Source organism: Sprattus sprattus, assembly GCF_963457725.1.
Source record: "Sprattus sprattus genome assembly, chromosome: 1".
Lineage (NCBI taxonomy): Eukaryota > Metazoa > Chordata > Actinopteri > Clupeiformes > Clupeidae > Sprattus > Sprattus sprattus.
The window spans coordinates 10,768,052-10,781,938 of NC_137920.1; the positions used below are offsets into that span (position 1 = coordinate 10,768,052).

The 13,887-nt window shown below is 39.6% G+C and overlaps 1 protein-coding gene across 1 annotated transcript in view; it reads right to left on the bottom strand.

Annotated features, from left to right (window-relative positions):
• Positions 1-452: 452 nt before the first annotated feature.
• LOC308367299 (microtubule-associated serine/threonine-protein kinase 1-like) overlaps positions 453-13,887 on the bottom strand; it is a gene marked incomplete at both ends in the record, with an annotated part of 37,608 nt that continues 24,173 nt past the window's right edge. Inside the window, one exon of the mRNA XM_080841182.1 lies at positions 453-633. Within this exon, the coding sequence (XP_080697308.1) occupies positions 453-633 (181 nt within the window). The remainder of the gene's footprint in view (positions 634-13,887) is intronic.

The window sequence follows — 13,887 nt, forward strand, 5'->3', positions numbered from 1 at the left end:
GCTGGTCGGGCTGACCCCTTTTTATCAGTCAGTGCTGCGGGCCTGGACTGTTCTGACTTTCAGTGGAAGAAAAATTACTCCTAGCATGTGGGTGGGTGAGGAACCACTTTTTTTAACCCAGCCATACCAGAGCTGTGTTTGTCCAGGCGGGCATCACAAAGCTTCAGGCTTTAGTGGTGGCGGGTTCTTGGCGCTCTGCAGAAGAAGTGGTTAGACTCACAGGGACTCATTCGGTCCGGTTTATCAAAACACTTTTGACAGAAATCCGAAATGTGTTCCCAGAGGAGGCAAAACATTGCCTTATGTCCCCGAAGGAGGTCGAAGGAGATTTGGATTATTTAACTGAGTTTGGGGTGAAACCTGGTGTACGAGAGTGGGAAGAAGGGCAAGGTGTGCTCCTCACTCTTAAAACACCACAACTGTCAACCTTCAAGAATGCAAACAAAAAGGCATTATATCAGGTGTGTGTTAAGGGGAGGCATCTCCAGGCCCTCTCCGGTGTAAGGGAGTCGAGGTGGTGGGAGTTTTTGGGACCAGTTTTCTCCCCCAAAGGCAGCTGGCGGTCTCTGTACAAGCGCCAAATCCAAAAGAGAATGGGCGATCACCAGTGGAGAATTGTACATGGAGCAATAGCTACAAACAGACACAAAGCACACTTAGAGCCAGCGATACAAGAGGGGTGTGTTTTCTGTTGGGAAATTGAAACTTTAAAACGCTTGTTTGTTGAATGCTCAAGGCTGATGGGTTTGTTCAGTCTTCTAAAAGATTGGTGTTTGAGATGAGGGGAGTTTTTCTCCTGGAATTTGTTTATTTTTGGTCCAAAGTACTCTGTTGCAAAGAGAGACCACATAGTTTTGTTGAATTTTCTTTTCGGCCAAGCTAAGATGGCGGTGTGGCTGAAACGAAGGAATAAGATGGAAGATTCTGGAATAACAGAACCAGTGTCACTATTAAAATGGTCTGCGTCTACACGCTTACACGTTGAATTTAGGTATTATGCTGCCATTGGTGATCTGCAGTCTTTTACCGAAGTGTGGGGGATTAGCCTAAGAACTGTATCTTTTTCTGTTTGTTTTTGTTTATCTAAAGAAGGAAAAATTCGTTTTATTTCTTTTTAACATGTATTGTTTTTACCTCTTGAGTGTTTTCCTTTTTTTACTGAAAATAAAGAAAACCTAAAAAGTCAAAGTCTCCATCCATCCCACTCCCTCTCTCACTCTCTTCATCTCTCACTCACTCTCTCCATCTCCCCCCACATCTCTCCCTCACCCCTACCTACCTAGTTTCTGCAGATGAATTAACTCACCATTGTAAGGCCAGCTACTACCATACTGTAGTTCTTTCTTCACAGATTCTCACTGTTTCCTTGCATCAAAGTATAGTGTGACTGATTTTCTTTTTTTCAAAACAGAACTGAAGTCAGAAATGTCTGGATTTACTGAGCCTTCAGAACTGCCCACTTCAGTGAAGAATGAGATAAAAGAAGAAGAATTTGGTGGTTTCCCACAAAAGTATCCATCTACAATCCAGACACTTGAAGAAAAGCCTGGACTGGAATATGAATGCAAGACTGAAATGATCTTGAAAGAAGAAAAGTATTTACCAATGGAAATCAAAGATGAAGAAGATTTTGATCCAAGCGAATATGGTGACTTAGAGTCTTCACCTTCAAGTAAGTTGCTTGTTTATTGTAATGTATATTTAGAATACTTGAATTGTGTAGAGAATGGCCAGCCTGTAGTCAGAGCCGGTTCAGACCTCCATAGGGCCCTAGGCAAAATTCTGCCAAGGGGCCCTCCTAACTGAACCCCCAAAATGTTCACAAAAACACAAAGACCTAAAAATCTTTAAAAGGCAGCCTATTTACAATCAACAGTTAATTTACCAGCTCCCATGCTAACATGAAAACACACACATTGGTTGTAACTTTCAAATCTTCAATGGTCCAGTAAAAAATATGCCAAGGTTCTCAGAAGCAACTATTTGTTATAGAAAGACTACAAACTCTGAATCACTTGTGTTGGAATTAAAACCATTTTATTTAGCAGATCCATATTGTCCGTTTTCTGTTGAAGTGGTTGCTAGGCAAACAAATTGAGTCGTGAGAAGACTTGAGCTTAACAAAACGGCATGTTTTTGATTTACAATGACCGTGTCTTTATAAAATGAAAGGAGAGTAAAATGCCATAATAAACAACGTACTAACCTCGAAACATCAAACCAATACTTCAAGCAACAGTTTGATATTTCTCGGTATGATCTCACTCTATTAATAAGTGTTTATTATTGTCATAATATTTCACGAAATAAATCGTATCTGCGTCAATATTTGCCTGTGGGCTATCCAAGCAAACAAACTTCAATCTTAGTCAATATGTATCCATTACTTTCCATTTTGTTAAGTGCAATTGTAACTATACAAGGCTACAACTAAAATTATAGAAGCTAGCAAGACGCACACAGAGACCGGGGATCCCCAAGGGCTCACCGCCCTGTTGATGTAGGTCTAACACGGACTGTCCCTCCCTCTCTCCCACCAGGAGAGGAGAGTTAAAGGCTTTACCTGACTGCTGGTCCCGCAGTTCATTTTCAAGTTCCTTCCTCTTCCTTTTTTCATTCCCCGAGGGATAGCGCCGCTTCATCTTTCTACACTGATGATGCAATGATGCGCATGGCTATCTGACGTCCGCGACGGACAGTTACGTTGTCACGTTTTTTTTTTTCCCCCACGGGGCCTTTATTAAATAATACATTTGCGGGGCCCTACGCAACGTGCGTAGTGTGCGTGTTGAAAGAACCGGTACTGCCTGTAGTCCACAATGTGAGACCTACCCAGAGGACAGAAACACTGTGAATATATCTTCATGACTTTACACTTCGGGTAACAATTTGTCCATGTCCTTTTTTCTCCCGATATCTGCAGAAAAAATTACAAAACCTTCCTTATTGTGACGTAAGCTAGCATTTCTGATCAAGTAATGAAATGTTTTAATGCTTATATCATTCCTGGTTCTTTGTTAAATGTCCTATTGTATGTCTTTCCCAAGACATCCTCATTATTCCTAGGATCTGTATTTAACCTCTCCCTGTACTTTCTCGTCCTCTCCTAAATCATTATTATCTTCGTGGCTCTCAAACCTTCTGACTGGATCTCAAACTAAATGAAACATAGTAGGAATGTATTGTAGGTGTACTTCAATGCTGATAGAAAGGGGGGGGGGGGGGGGAATGAAAAACTTGAAAGGAAAATACAAAAACCACTACATTGGACATTTTGCTATTATAGAAGTTGTCTCGGGAGTCTAAACATAACATTTCTCCTTTTTGACATAGTACTAGAGAAGATTCAATTGAAGTTAGATTATTTTCCAACAACATTGCTATTTGTAAGTATAATAATGTAAAGCATTTGAGCAAATATATCTAATATCACAATTTTAAATGCATTACTTACTGCTGTTTATAGTCAATGTGGGTCCATTTCAACATACGATTTTCTGGCACCCAATTTGTGTCACACTATGATAGAGGCCACAGTTCTTGATTTAGGCCAGTTGATAAACTTCTAGAAGTTGGCTACACAAAATGGGGACCCTAACTTTTTAAATGTTTATCCTCTAAGCATAAGGAATGGTTTATATTTTGAGTAAAGCCTTACTTATGTGAATGGTTAATCTTGTCCCAGTTCCAAAAAATATGTTCTCTCTTCCGTATGTCACACAGTGTGAACTTCACTTTAGGTCATAAATGCAACAAAACTGACAGGTATTTAAGCTAATGGACTAGTTTTGTGGTCATTGGTACCAGTTGAATTTACATTTAGACCTTTAATTAGACAATTGTATCCTAAGGCACTTAGAAGTGAGCAAATAGATATATGTACCAGAGAGAATATATTGTTGAATTTTGTTTTCTTATAATATTATAGGAGAAATTCAAAGGATCCAATCTAACAAGAGAGGGAATACTGAGGAAAAACGAAGCGAAGAGAGACGTCACAAACACCCCCCGTGCAGAAAGACTTTATACCCGGAATTACATCAGCGACAGGACTCCAGGGAGAAACAACTTGAATGCTCCCAGTGTTTCAAACGTTTTTCTAAACCTTCCCTTCTTGCAAAACATCAAAGAATACACACAGGAGAAAAGCCTCAATGCAGTACATGTGGGAAGGCCTTTGTTACAATGGCTGTACTCAAGAACCATCAGAGGATCCATACTGGGGAAAAGCCCCACCAGTGCAGTACATGTGGGAAGGCTTTTAGTCATATGTCACATTTCAAGAGACACCAGAGGATCCATACTGGGGAAAAGCCGTATCAGTGCAATACATGCGGTAAGGCCTATGGTCAAATATCTACTCTCAAGTCACATCAGAGTATACACACAGGAGAAAAGCCGTATCAGTGCAATACATGCGGCATGGCCTATGCTCAAATGTCTAATCTCAAGAAACACCAGATGATCCATACTGGAGAAAAGCCACACCAGTGCAGTACATGTGGGAAGGCCTTTAGACGCATGTCAGATCTCAAGACACACCAGAGGATCCATACTGGGGAAAAGCCGTATCAGTGCAATACATGCGGTAAGGCCTTTGGACGCATGTCTACTCTCAAGACACACCAGAGGATCCATACTGGGATAAAGACCCACCAGTGCAGAACATACGGCAAGGCCTTTGGTCAAATATCTCATCTCAATTCACATCAGAGGATCCACACAGGAGAAAAGCCTCACCAGTGCAGTACATGTGGGAAGGCTTTTAGTGATTTGTCTACTCTCAAGAACCACCAGATGATCCATACAGGTGAAAAGCTACATCAGTGCAGTACATGTGGGAAGGCCTTTAATCGCATGTCTTCTCTCAAAAAACACCAGAGGAACCACACAGGAGAAAAGCCGTATCAGTGCAATACATGTGGGAAGGCTTATGGACGCACGTTTGTCTACTCTCAAGACACACCAGAGGATCCATACTGGGATAAAGACCCACCAGTGCAGGACATGTGGGAAGGCCTTTGGTCAAATATCTCATCTCAAGTCACATCAGAGGATCCACACAGGAGAAAAGCCACACCAGTGCAGTACATGTGGGAAGGCCTTTGGTGAATTGTCTTCTCTCAAGAAACACCAGAGGATCCATACTGGGGAAAAGCCCTATCAGTGCAGTGTATGTGGAAAAGCCTTTAGTCAAATGGGTCATTTCAAGACACACCAGAGGATGCATACTGGGGAAAAGCCATATTAATGCAGAACATGCGGCAAGGCCTATGGTCAAATAGCTCATCTCAAGTCACATCAGAGGATCTACACAGGAGAAAAGCCACACCAGTGCAGTACATGTGGAAAGACCTTAAGTCAAATGTCACATCTCAAGACACACCAGAGGATCCATACTGGGGAAAAGCCACATCAATGTTCTCTGTGTGGAAAGAGCTTTATTCAAATGTCACATCTCAAGACACATCAGAGGATCCATTCAAATGCCCTGCTTATACATGATTGAGTATCACTTACTGAAATATTTCTTTATTAGCTGAAATTTGAACAGCGTTTGATGTACAAGATACAATTTAAAAATATATAATTTCATGATTGGCTAGAGATTGAAAAATAAATTGTTATGGTACATGAATTGAGGGAAAAAATATGAAAATGAGTGTTTGTATGGGGGGGATTTATGTGTTTGTGTTTGGTTCTACAATATATAAGCGACAAGCTGTAGTAAGTGCTTGTAATTTTAAAAAGTAGTGTTTGTGCGAGCTTCCTAAACTCATGGCCTAAACGGCACCTCATATGAAGGTTGTGGGCTCATCAACAGCTCATAGATATTTAAGTGTCAGAGATGGTTGAGAGGGAGACTAAATGTCTCTCTCATGCCTTGTTATAGGGAACTCTTTGTTTGTTCTGTTAAACATATTCTCATGGCACATGTGGAAGAGAGTCAGAGGGAGCCATTGTAATGTTGCCAGAGAAACGTGCAAGTCATCTTCATCCTGAGCAGAAAAGGACATCACATGTATGGATTATGTAAAGTGTGGTAGGGAACACAGCATTGTCATTGAAAGGGTTGACAAAGACAAACATGTTTACTTCGAGAAAACAGACCCTGCAAGTGTAGAAATGGAGTAGTGTGTCTGTTTAACATGTATTAAAAATTGATTACACACAACTCCATGACTTTATTTTCCTGACAGAATGTAGAAAATGCAGCAACATCAGGGAAAACTACTTCTCAAGCCATTTGCTCTGGGTTTACAAAAATTAAAAGAGAAGAAACATGATCATTCCTCCTTGATGAAATAGGTGAATGCATACACCCAACCTCATGTATGTCTACACTCCAGTAATATTTGAGAGATAATTTATGTAAGGTTTGCACCTGAGTATGAACCAGAGGGTTGCAGGAATGTTGCAAAATTCAAATCAAATTGGACAAAAGTGTGTCAGACATTTGTGTGCAATGAGGACTTTGTATGAAAATGCACTGCAGGGTGGCACTGCTATCTGAATATCAACAGCATTCTAGTTATCCGGTTATCTAGAATCTGCATGCAAACTACCCATTTAAAATGAATTAATTTTAAATTTATGAGCATAGTGTAAAGTTAACATTTTGCTTTATGTGCATTGTAGGTTTGGTGCTGGGTTTTTTGGCACACTTTAAGCTTAGTTTAAGTTCAGAGTAGGGAGGAAGATTCCCGGAAGACTCACCAATCTCCAATTTCCTTTTGTTTCAACGGCAGCAGTTTAGATCCCCTTTAGATTTATAAGCAGACTTTGTGAGGGTTTGCTTTCTCTTTTGTTACCTGTTATTTTTACCACCACCTTGTTCATCAATATTGATTTTTCAATAAATATATTTACATTTCATCGTCACCATTTCTCTTGGCTTCTTTATGTTATGTTTACCATTTATTTAAGTTGATGGTTACGTAACAAGGACGTTTCCCACTCCCATGGTGATAAATATAAAGGTTCACAGGCACAACAGATAAGACAAGACATTTCGGTAACACTTTATAATAACCCTCCTTAATAAACCGTTTATAAAGCATTTGTTCATAGTCTGTTCATCATTTACAAATCATTATCCCAACATTTACAAACGTTAGTAATGTATTTGTAAATGAGTACTAATGTGTTTATGAACCTGTTTTCTAATGATCTATAATACTTTTTTATGAGGACATTAGTAAGCAATTTGTAAATGAGTATTAATGTATTTAGGAACATGTTTCAAATGATTTTCTAATGATCTATAAGATCATATTTAAGGACATTAGTAAGCAATTTAAATGAGTATAAAGGTATTTATGAACATGTTTTGAATGATTTTCTAATGATCTAAAAGATTGTTTATAACAAGTAGTCCTGTTTGTGCGAACATTTTTCGAACGATTTTCTACTATTTATAAGATCATTAATAAGGTATATGATAAAGGTCTGCTCACATTTTGTAAATTATTAATTAACTAGGTTTCAATGAGTTACTAATGATTTGTAAGATTATTTATAAGGTATGTGATAATGGTCATCATGAATAACCTTTGTCATGCATAAGCTATTGTCCAATTCATGAGTGAAATAATATATGTGAGCACATGTAACACCTCAGTTTATGCTTAAAATAGGTTTTTAGAAATAATGTGCTAATCATTAGCAAAGTGTTTTGCCAGGCTTGATCTAAAGCGGACACTGTCTATACTTTATAAGCATTTACAAATGGCCCGTAACTGAGGAACATACTATAGAAACCATTTACTAATCATTAGTAAAGTGTTTTGCATGGGTAGACAAAGCGGGCACTATCTATACTTTATTAGCATTTACAAATGGCCTGTTACTGAGGGACATACCATTAGTAGACACTTCTGCAGCAACTAATGTAAAGTGTGACTACACACATGCTCCTTCAAATTCTCCAAAAATGACCTCAGACGTTAGGTTGTTACATATGAATCAGTCCCTCGTGATTTCGCAGGCCTTTTTTGTGATAGTTGCAGCCTAAAATTACTGATTTCACTGGGGCTTTTCCGAAAAGTTGCGGTGAAAATTGTGTGTTGTTAGGCGTTTGTTGCGATGAAATTGCTGGAGCAAGTGAAAGTTGCGATAAAAAGTTGCTTATTTCCCTCTTTGTAATTATAATTGAGTTATTTGTTGAAAAATAAATGATTAATTAACAAACATTCTCTAAAGAACCAAACCGTTGAGAAATGATCCTCCAAATAACCTAACCAACATGCCAAACAAAAGATTACCAGTACTACAAAAATGTAGCATAATAGGCTGTTCTGCTCTCCGCTTATTTAGGTCAGAAAATGTATATTGTTTGTATTGTTGTTATGGAGACGAAAACAGGACTTTTACTTTGACATCATTCAAACGTCTCTTGGGAATGGCAACAGCTGTTAGACTCTTATCTAGAAACATAGCTAGTTATGCTACGTTATGCTAAACGCGTAGGGGGAACAGTGCATAGGATTGACTTATCCACAACGAAGTGCACCTGTTGGAATTACAAAAGGACTACAGGTAAGACTGACTAAAATGTTATGAATATCTCAGCCTACACATAAAACTGTGTTTAATCTCCATGCCTGGTGTAGCCGTTCTCATTGTTAACAACGGATTAGAACTCTGCTAGTGTCTGCACTGTGTCTGCAGGGCAGGAGAAAGTTGTGGGAGACGACAATTATTTGTCTAATCCGGCGGAAATTGCGGTGATGTGTTAAAATTGCTACGTCGCACTGAATTTCGCGGGTAATCGTTGAATTTGCATGAATTGGCGCGACGTCGCAAAATCCTGGAGGGTCTGATCAATGGCAAAAACACACAACACAGCATCAGGGGAATGAACTGAAATTGGAAAACATTTATTTGAAAAAACTGCACTAACAATACATTCACATTTAAAACTATGCATTCTAATCTGCTAAACACAACAAGAACAACGACACAAATGCAACAATGCAACTTTAAATAAGGGGATCAGCCAGTCACTTGCTTTTATTTATTGGAAGAAGTTTGCCAGACTCTTTTTCTGGTGAGACATTTGTTGCTGATTGACAAACCCTGACTGTACTTCCTTCTTCCTTCCGTTACTGATCTGAATGAGAGGAAGAGGTTAGATTGGTTTGTTGGCAGATTAATGGCGTGTGTAGGAATACTAATTTAATAAAGACATCATCTCACATGCAATCATTTTGGATGATGACTAGATTGAATTAAATGACTAGGTTAAAAAGGAAGGATCTTATTGCAGGATCTTTTTCAAAGAAAGGAAGTTTAATGCTCATTAAAATGGCTACAGAAAAAGCACTTGTTAAGGCCACACATCAAATGCAATACTTAGAGGGCATGGCTCAAGTACAAGGTGCAGATTTGGAGGCTCAGAGGAAATCAAACAGAGAGTTTGCTTTCTGACCACCTTTACGTTATTGAATAGAACGAATGGCTGGCTAAAAAGATCAAATATGGGGCACTTGGACGACTAACTCATGATATTTCTAAAATGTACTAATTGATATTTCACTTTACTTCCTCAATGCTGTGTTGTGTGTTTTTGCCATTGATATGTTGACATCCTAACGTCTTAATCAATCTTGGCAAAAAACTTTACTAATGATTAGTAAATGGTTTCTATAGTATGTCCCTCAGTTACGGACCATTTGTAAATGCGTATAAAGTATAAATAGTACCCGCTTTATATCAACCCGTGCAAAACACTTTACTAATGATTATTAGTAAGGAAAAAATGGCAAGGGAAAAAAAAACAATACAAATGGGTTTATCCACATTCATTTTCTTTTATAAAATATTCTCTAAATAGATGATGCACAGCATATGGAGTATGTATGTATATATTTACATGTTTTAAATAGCCAAAAACATACAAAAGAATAGGTCAACAAACTCTCAAAGTGGGGTTCAGGGACCCATAGCCTATGGATCCTTTTCCTTGATGGGGTGCCAGGGGGTCCCAACAAAGTAATTTGTTTTGACTATAATTCCGACCGAACAGAATGTATGACTGATTTGGTAATGGGTTTCATACAATTATTTTCATAATACAGTACTGTGCAAAAGTTTTAGGCAGGTGTGAAAAAATGCTATGAACTAAGAATGCTTTGAAAAATGTAAACAATAAATGTTTATTTTTTATCCATTTACATGGTAAGACTGAGCACAGCAACAAGACACAACGTAGTTACACTGCATCAGCAGGGTCTCTCCCAGACAAAGATTTCAAAGCAGACAGGGGTTTCAAAATGTGCAGTTCCAGCTCTTTTGAAGAAGACGTTGAGGATCGTAGACGCAGTGTTCAGCCAAGGAAACTTAATGCAGCTGATGAAAAACACATCAAGCTTATTTACCTTCGAAATCGGAAGATTTCAAGCAGTGGCATCAGCTCAGAACTGGCAGAAACCAGTGGTACCCAGGTACAGACATTTACTGTCCGGGGAAGTCTGGCCAGAAGTGGTCTTCATGGAAGAGTTGCAGCCAAAAAGCTCTACCCCGACAAGGAAACAAGGCCAAGTGACTGAACTAAGCACGTAAACATAGAAACTAGGGTGCAGAAACATGGCAGAAGGTGCTCTGGACTGATGAGTCAAAATTAGAAATATTTGGCTGTAGAAGAAGGCAGTTTGTTCGCTGGAGGCTGGAGAGAGGTACAATAATGAGAGTCTGCAGGCAACAGTGAAGCATGGTAGAGGTTCCTTTCCAGTTTGGGGCTGCATTTCTGCAAGTGGAGTTGGAGATTTGGTCAGGATGAATGGTGTCCTCAATGCTGAGAAATACAGGCAGATACTAATCCATCATGCAATACCATCAGGGAGGCGTATGATTGGCACCAAATGTATTCTGCAGCAGGAACATAACCCCAAACATACAGCCAATGTCATTAACAACTATCTTCAGCTTAAAGAAGAACAGAAAGTCCTGCAAGTGATGGTATGACCCCCACAGAGCCCTAATCTCTACATCATCGAGTCTGTCTGGGTTTACATGAAGAGACAGAAGAATTTTAGGAAGCCTACATCCACAGAAGATCTGTGGTTAGTTCTCTAAGATGTTTGGAACAATTTACCAGCCGTGTTCCTTCAAAAACTGCGCAAGTGTATCTGGAAGAATTGATGCTATTTTGAAGGCAAAGGGTGGTCACACCAAATATTGATTTAATTTAGAATTTTCTTCTGTTCCTTCACTGCATTTTGTTAATTTATGAAGAATTGATGAAAATAAACTGTTAACACTTCCATTTTTGAAAGCATTCTTAGTTTACAGCATTTTTTCACACCTGCCTAAAACTTTTGCACAGTACTGTATATCTAAACTCAAAAATCTCATCAGATGGGGGATTCTGGAAAATAATCTTATCAAATAGGGATCCTTCCCTGGTCTAATCTGTGGCAGTTTAGGGGTCCTTGATATAAAAGGGTTTGAGAACCGCTGTGCTGGTTTAGACAAAGAAATAAATGGCGGTCATATAACGCATTTTGAACGCCTCTGTCAAGACGTCAATCTTTAATGGAATTAAGTAACACAGAGTTACACAACTACCGTAATTTCCGGACTATAAGCCGCTACTTTTTCCCCCATGTTTTGAACCTCGCGGCTTAAACAATGTTGCGGCTAATTTATGGATTATGATACCTGTGACTGTATACGGTGGATTTATGTTTACGATGGCTTTGTGGAGCTAGGATGCTTGCATGGATGCAGCCGCATGGATAGTTAGCTCCACACGATTTCTCAGTATCTCTCAATAACTTAACTAATGTCAAAATAACCACAGTCTACTGGTGTAGGCAGAACACAACACAAAAATAAAAGTTTACAACAATACAAATCCAGTCTTTTCAAGTTCTTTAGCTCACTGGTTTCAAACAAGCATGCACACGCGTGTGTGTGCGCGTGTGTGTGTGTGTGTGTGTGTGTGTGTGTGTGTGTGTGTGTGTGTGTGTGTGTGTGTGTGATCTTTACACCTCTGTGTAAAACAAGAGAGCTTCTCCTTTTTGGGGCAGTGAGTGAGTGTGTGTGTGTGTGTGTGTGTGTGTGTGTGTGTGCATGCGTGCGTGCGTGCGTGCGTGCGTGCGTGCGGGCGTGCGTGCGTGCGTGCGTGCGTGCGTGCGTGCGTGCGTGCGTGCGTGCGTGCGTGAGTGTGTGTGAGCGTGTGCGTGCGTGTGTGTGATGACTCAAAGACTCAAGGTCAGGTTCTGTTGGATACCTTTTATTCCACACTGAAACATTTCAAAGTGCCAGAGAAAACATACTGAACAGAGGCCCATTTAAAAAAACAAAACATTAAGACCAAATAATAACAACAACAATAATAATACTAATAGTAATCATAATAATCATAACAATAATGCAATGTTAAAACAATTTATGGTAATAACTGATGCTAATACATTTTTCAACCTAGTCTATTTACAATAAATACGTAGCCCATATGTCTTAAAATAGTTCTTTAAATAGCCTACAGACCGGAAACTGGGCTTTTTTAACAAACAACAAGATCAACAAACAACAACATCAACAGGCCCAAATAACAACATAATAATTGAACATAAAATATAAAGTGCATCTCACCATAAATCATTTTGAGTGCTATTGAGAATTCACATAGTCTACCACAATATAATGTCGACAGCAGAGACCATTGCAAAAACATTTGCAATCAATCGCACGTGTTTCTGATTTCCCCTTGTGTAAAATCCCCTTCAGAAACAGCTACGTCTGGTTAATATTAAATCGGCTAATGTGTGAGAGTGTGTGTGTGTATGAGAGAGAGAGAGAGAGAGTGTGTGTGTGTGTGTATGTGTGAGAGTGTGTGTGTGTATGTGTGAGAGTGTGTGTTTGTGAAAGAGAGTGTGTAGGTGTATGAGTGCTAATCGCCACCACATTATATCCACTGAGGGACCAATTGTGGATAGGCTACTATAAAACATTTACATACGTTTGGACACACCTTATCATTTTTTGAGAAGTGTTTTCTTTACTTTTATTATTTTCTACATTGTAAATTTATACTGAAGACTTTTAAACTGCAAAAGAACACATATGAAATAATGTTCTAAAACCAAAAAAAGAGAGTTATCTACCATGTAGAAAATAATAAAAGTAAAGAAAAAAACTTCTCAAAAAATGAGAAGGTGTGTCCAAACTTTTGACTGGTACTGTACATGAAGCATTTGTCCCATGTTCTACTATAACAGTCAGATGAAGCGAACGGGAACGTTTCCCTCTGGGATATTCCTGTTCAAACTAAGCATGGGAATGTGAGTGCAAGTCAATACGCAATAACTGGATCGCTTTTCTTGTCTTAAAGAGTGAATGCGGTTTTGCTTGTCAGTGGTGTCACAGGAGGTTGCCGGACTACTGGTGCTAACGGGTTGAACAGGCTCAGGAGGAGGTGAGCGCCACCTTCTGGTGGGATAGGCTACTTGAAAAAGACCCGAGATGGTTTTTTTTCCTGTTTCTTGTTTAAATGAGTGAATGCAGTTCGGTTTAGACTGGGCGGGAAACTCTTCACACATGAAATACCAGCTGGAGGGGGTTATTGCATAGCCTGAACGCCGTAAGCCGTCAGAGAGGGAGAGGGAGAGGGAGACAGAGAGAGACAGAGAGAGAGAGAGAGAGAGAGAGAGAGAGAGAGAGAGAGAGAGAGAGAGAGAGAGGTCCTGGGATGCCACTCTGGGCAGGGAGAGAGGGAGAGAGAGAGAGGGAGGGAGAGAGAGAGAGAGAGAGGTCCTGGGATGCCACTCTGGGCAGGGAGAGAGGGAGAGAGAGAGAGAAAGGGAGAGAGAGAGAGAGAGAGAGAGAGAGGAGAGAGAGAGAGAGAGAGAGAGAGAGAGAGAGAGAGGTCCTGGGATGCCA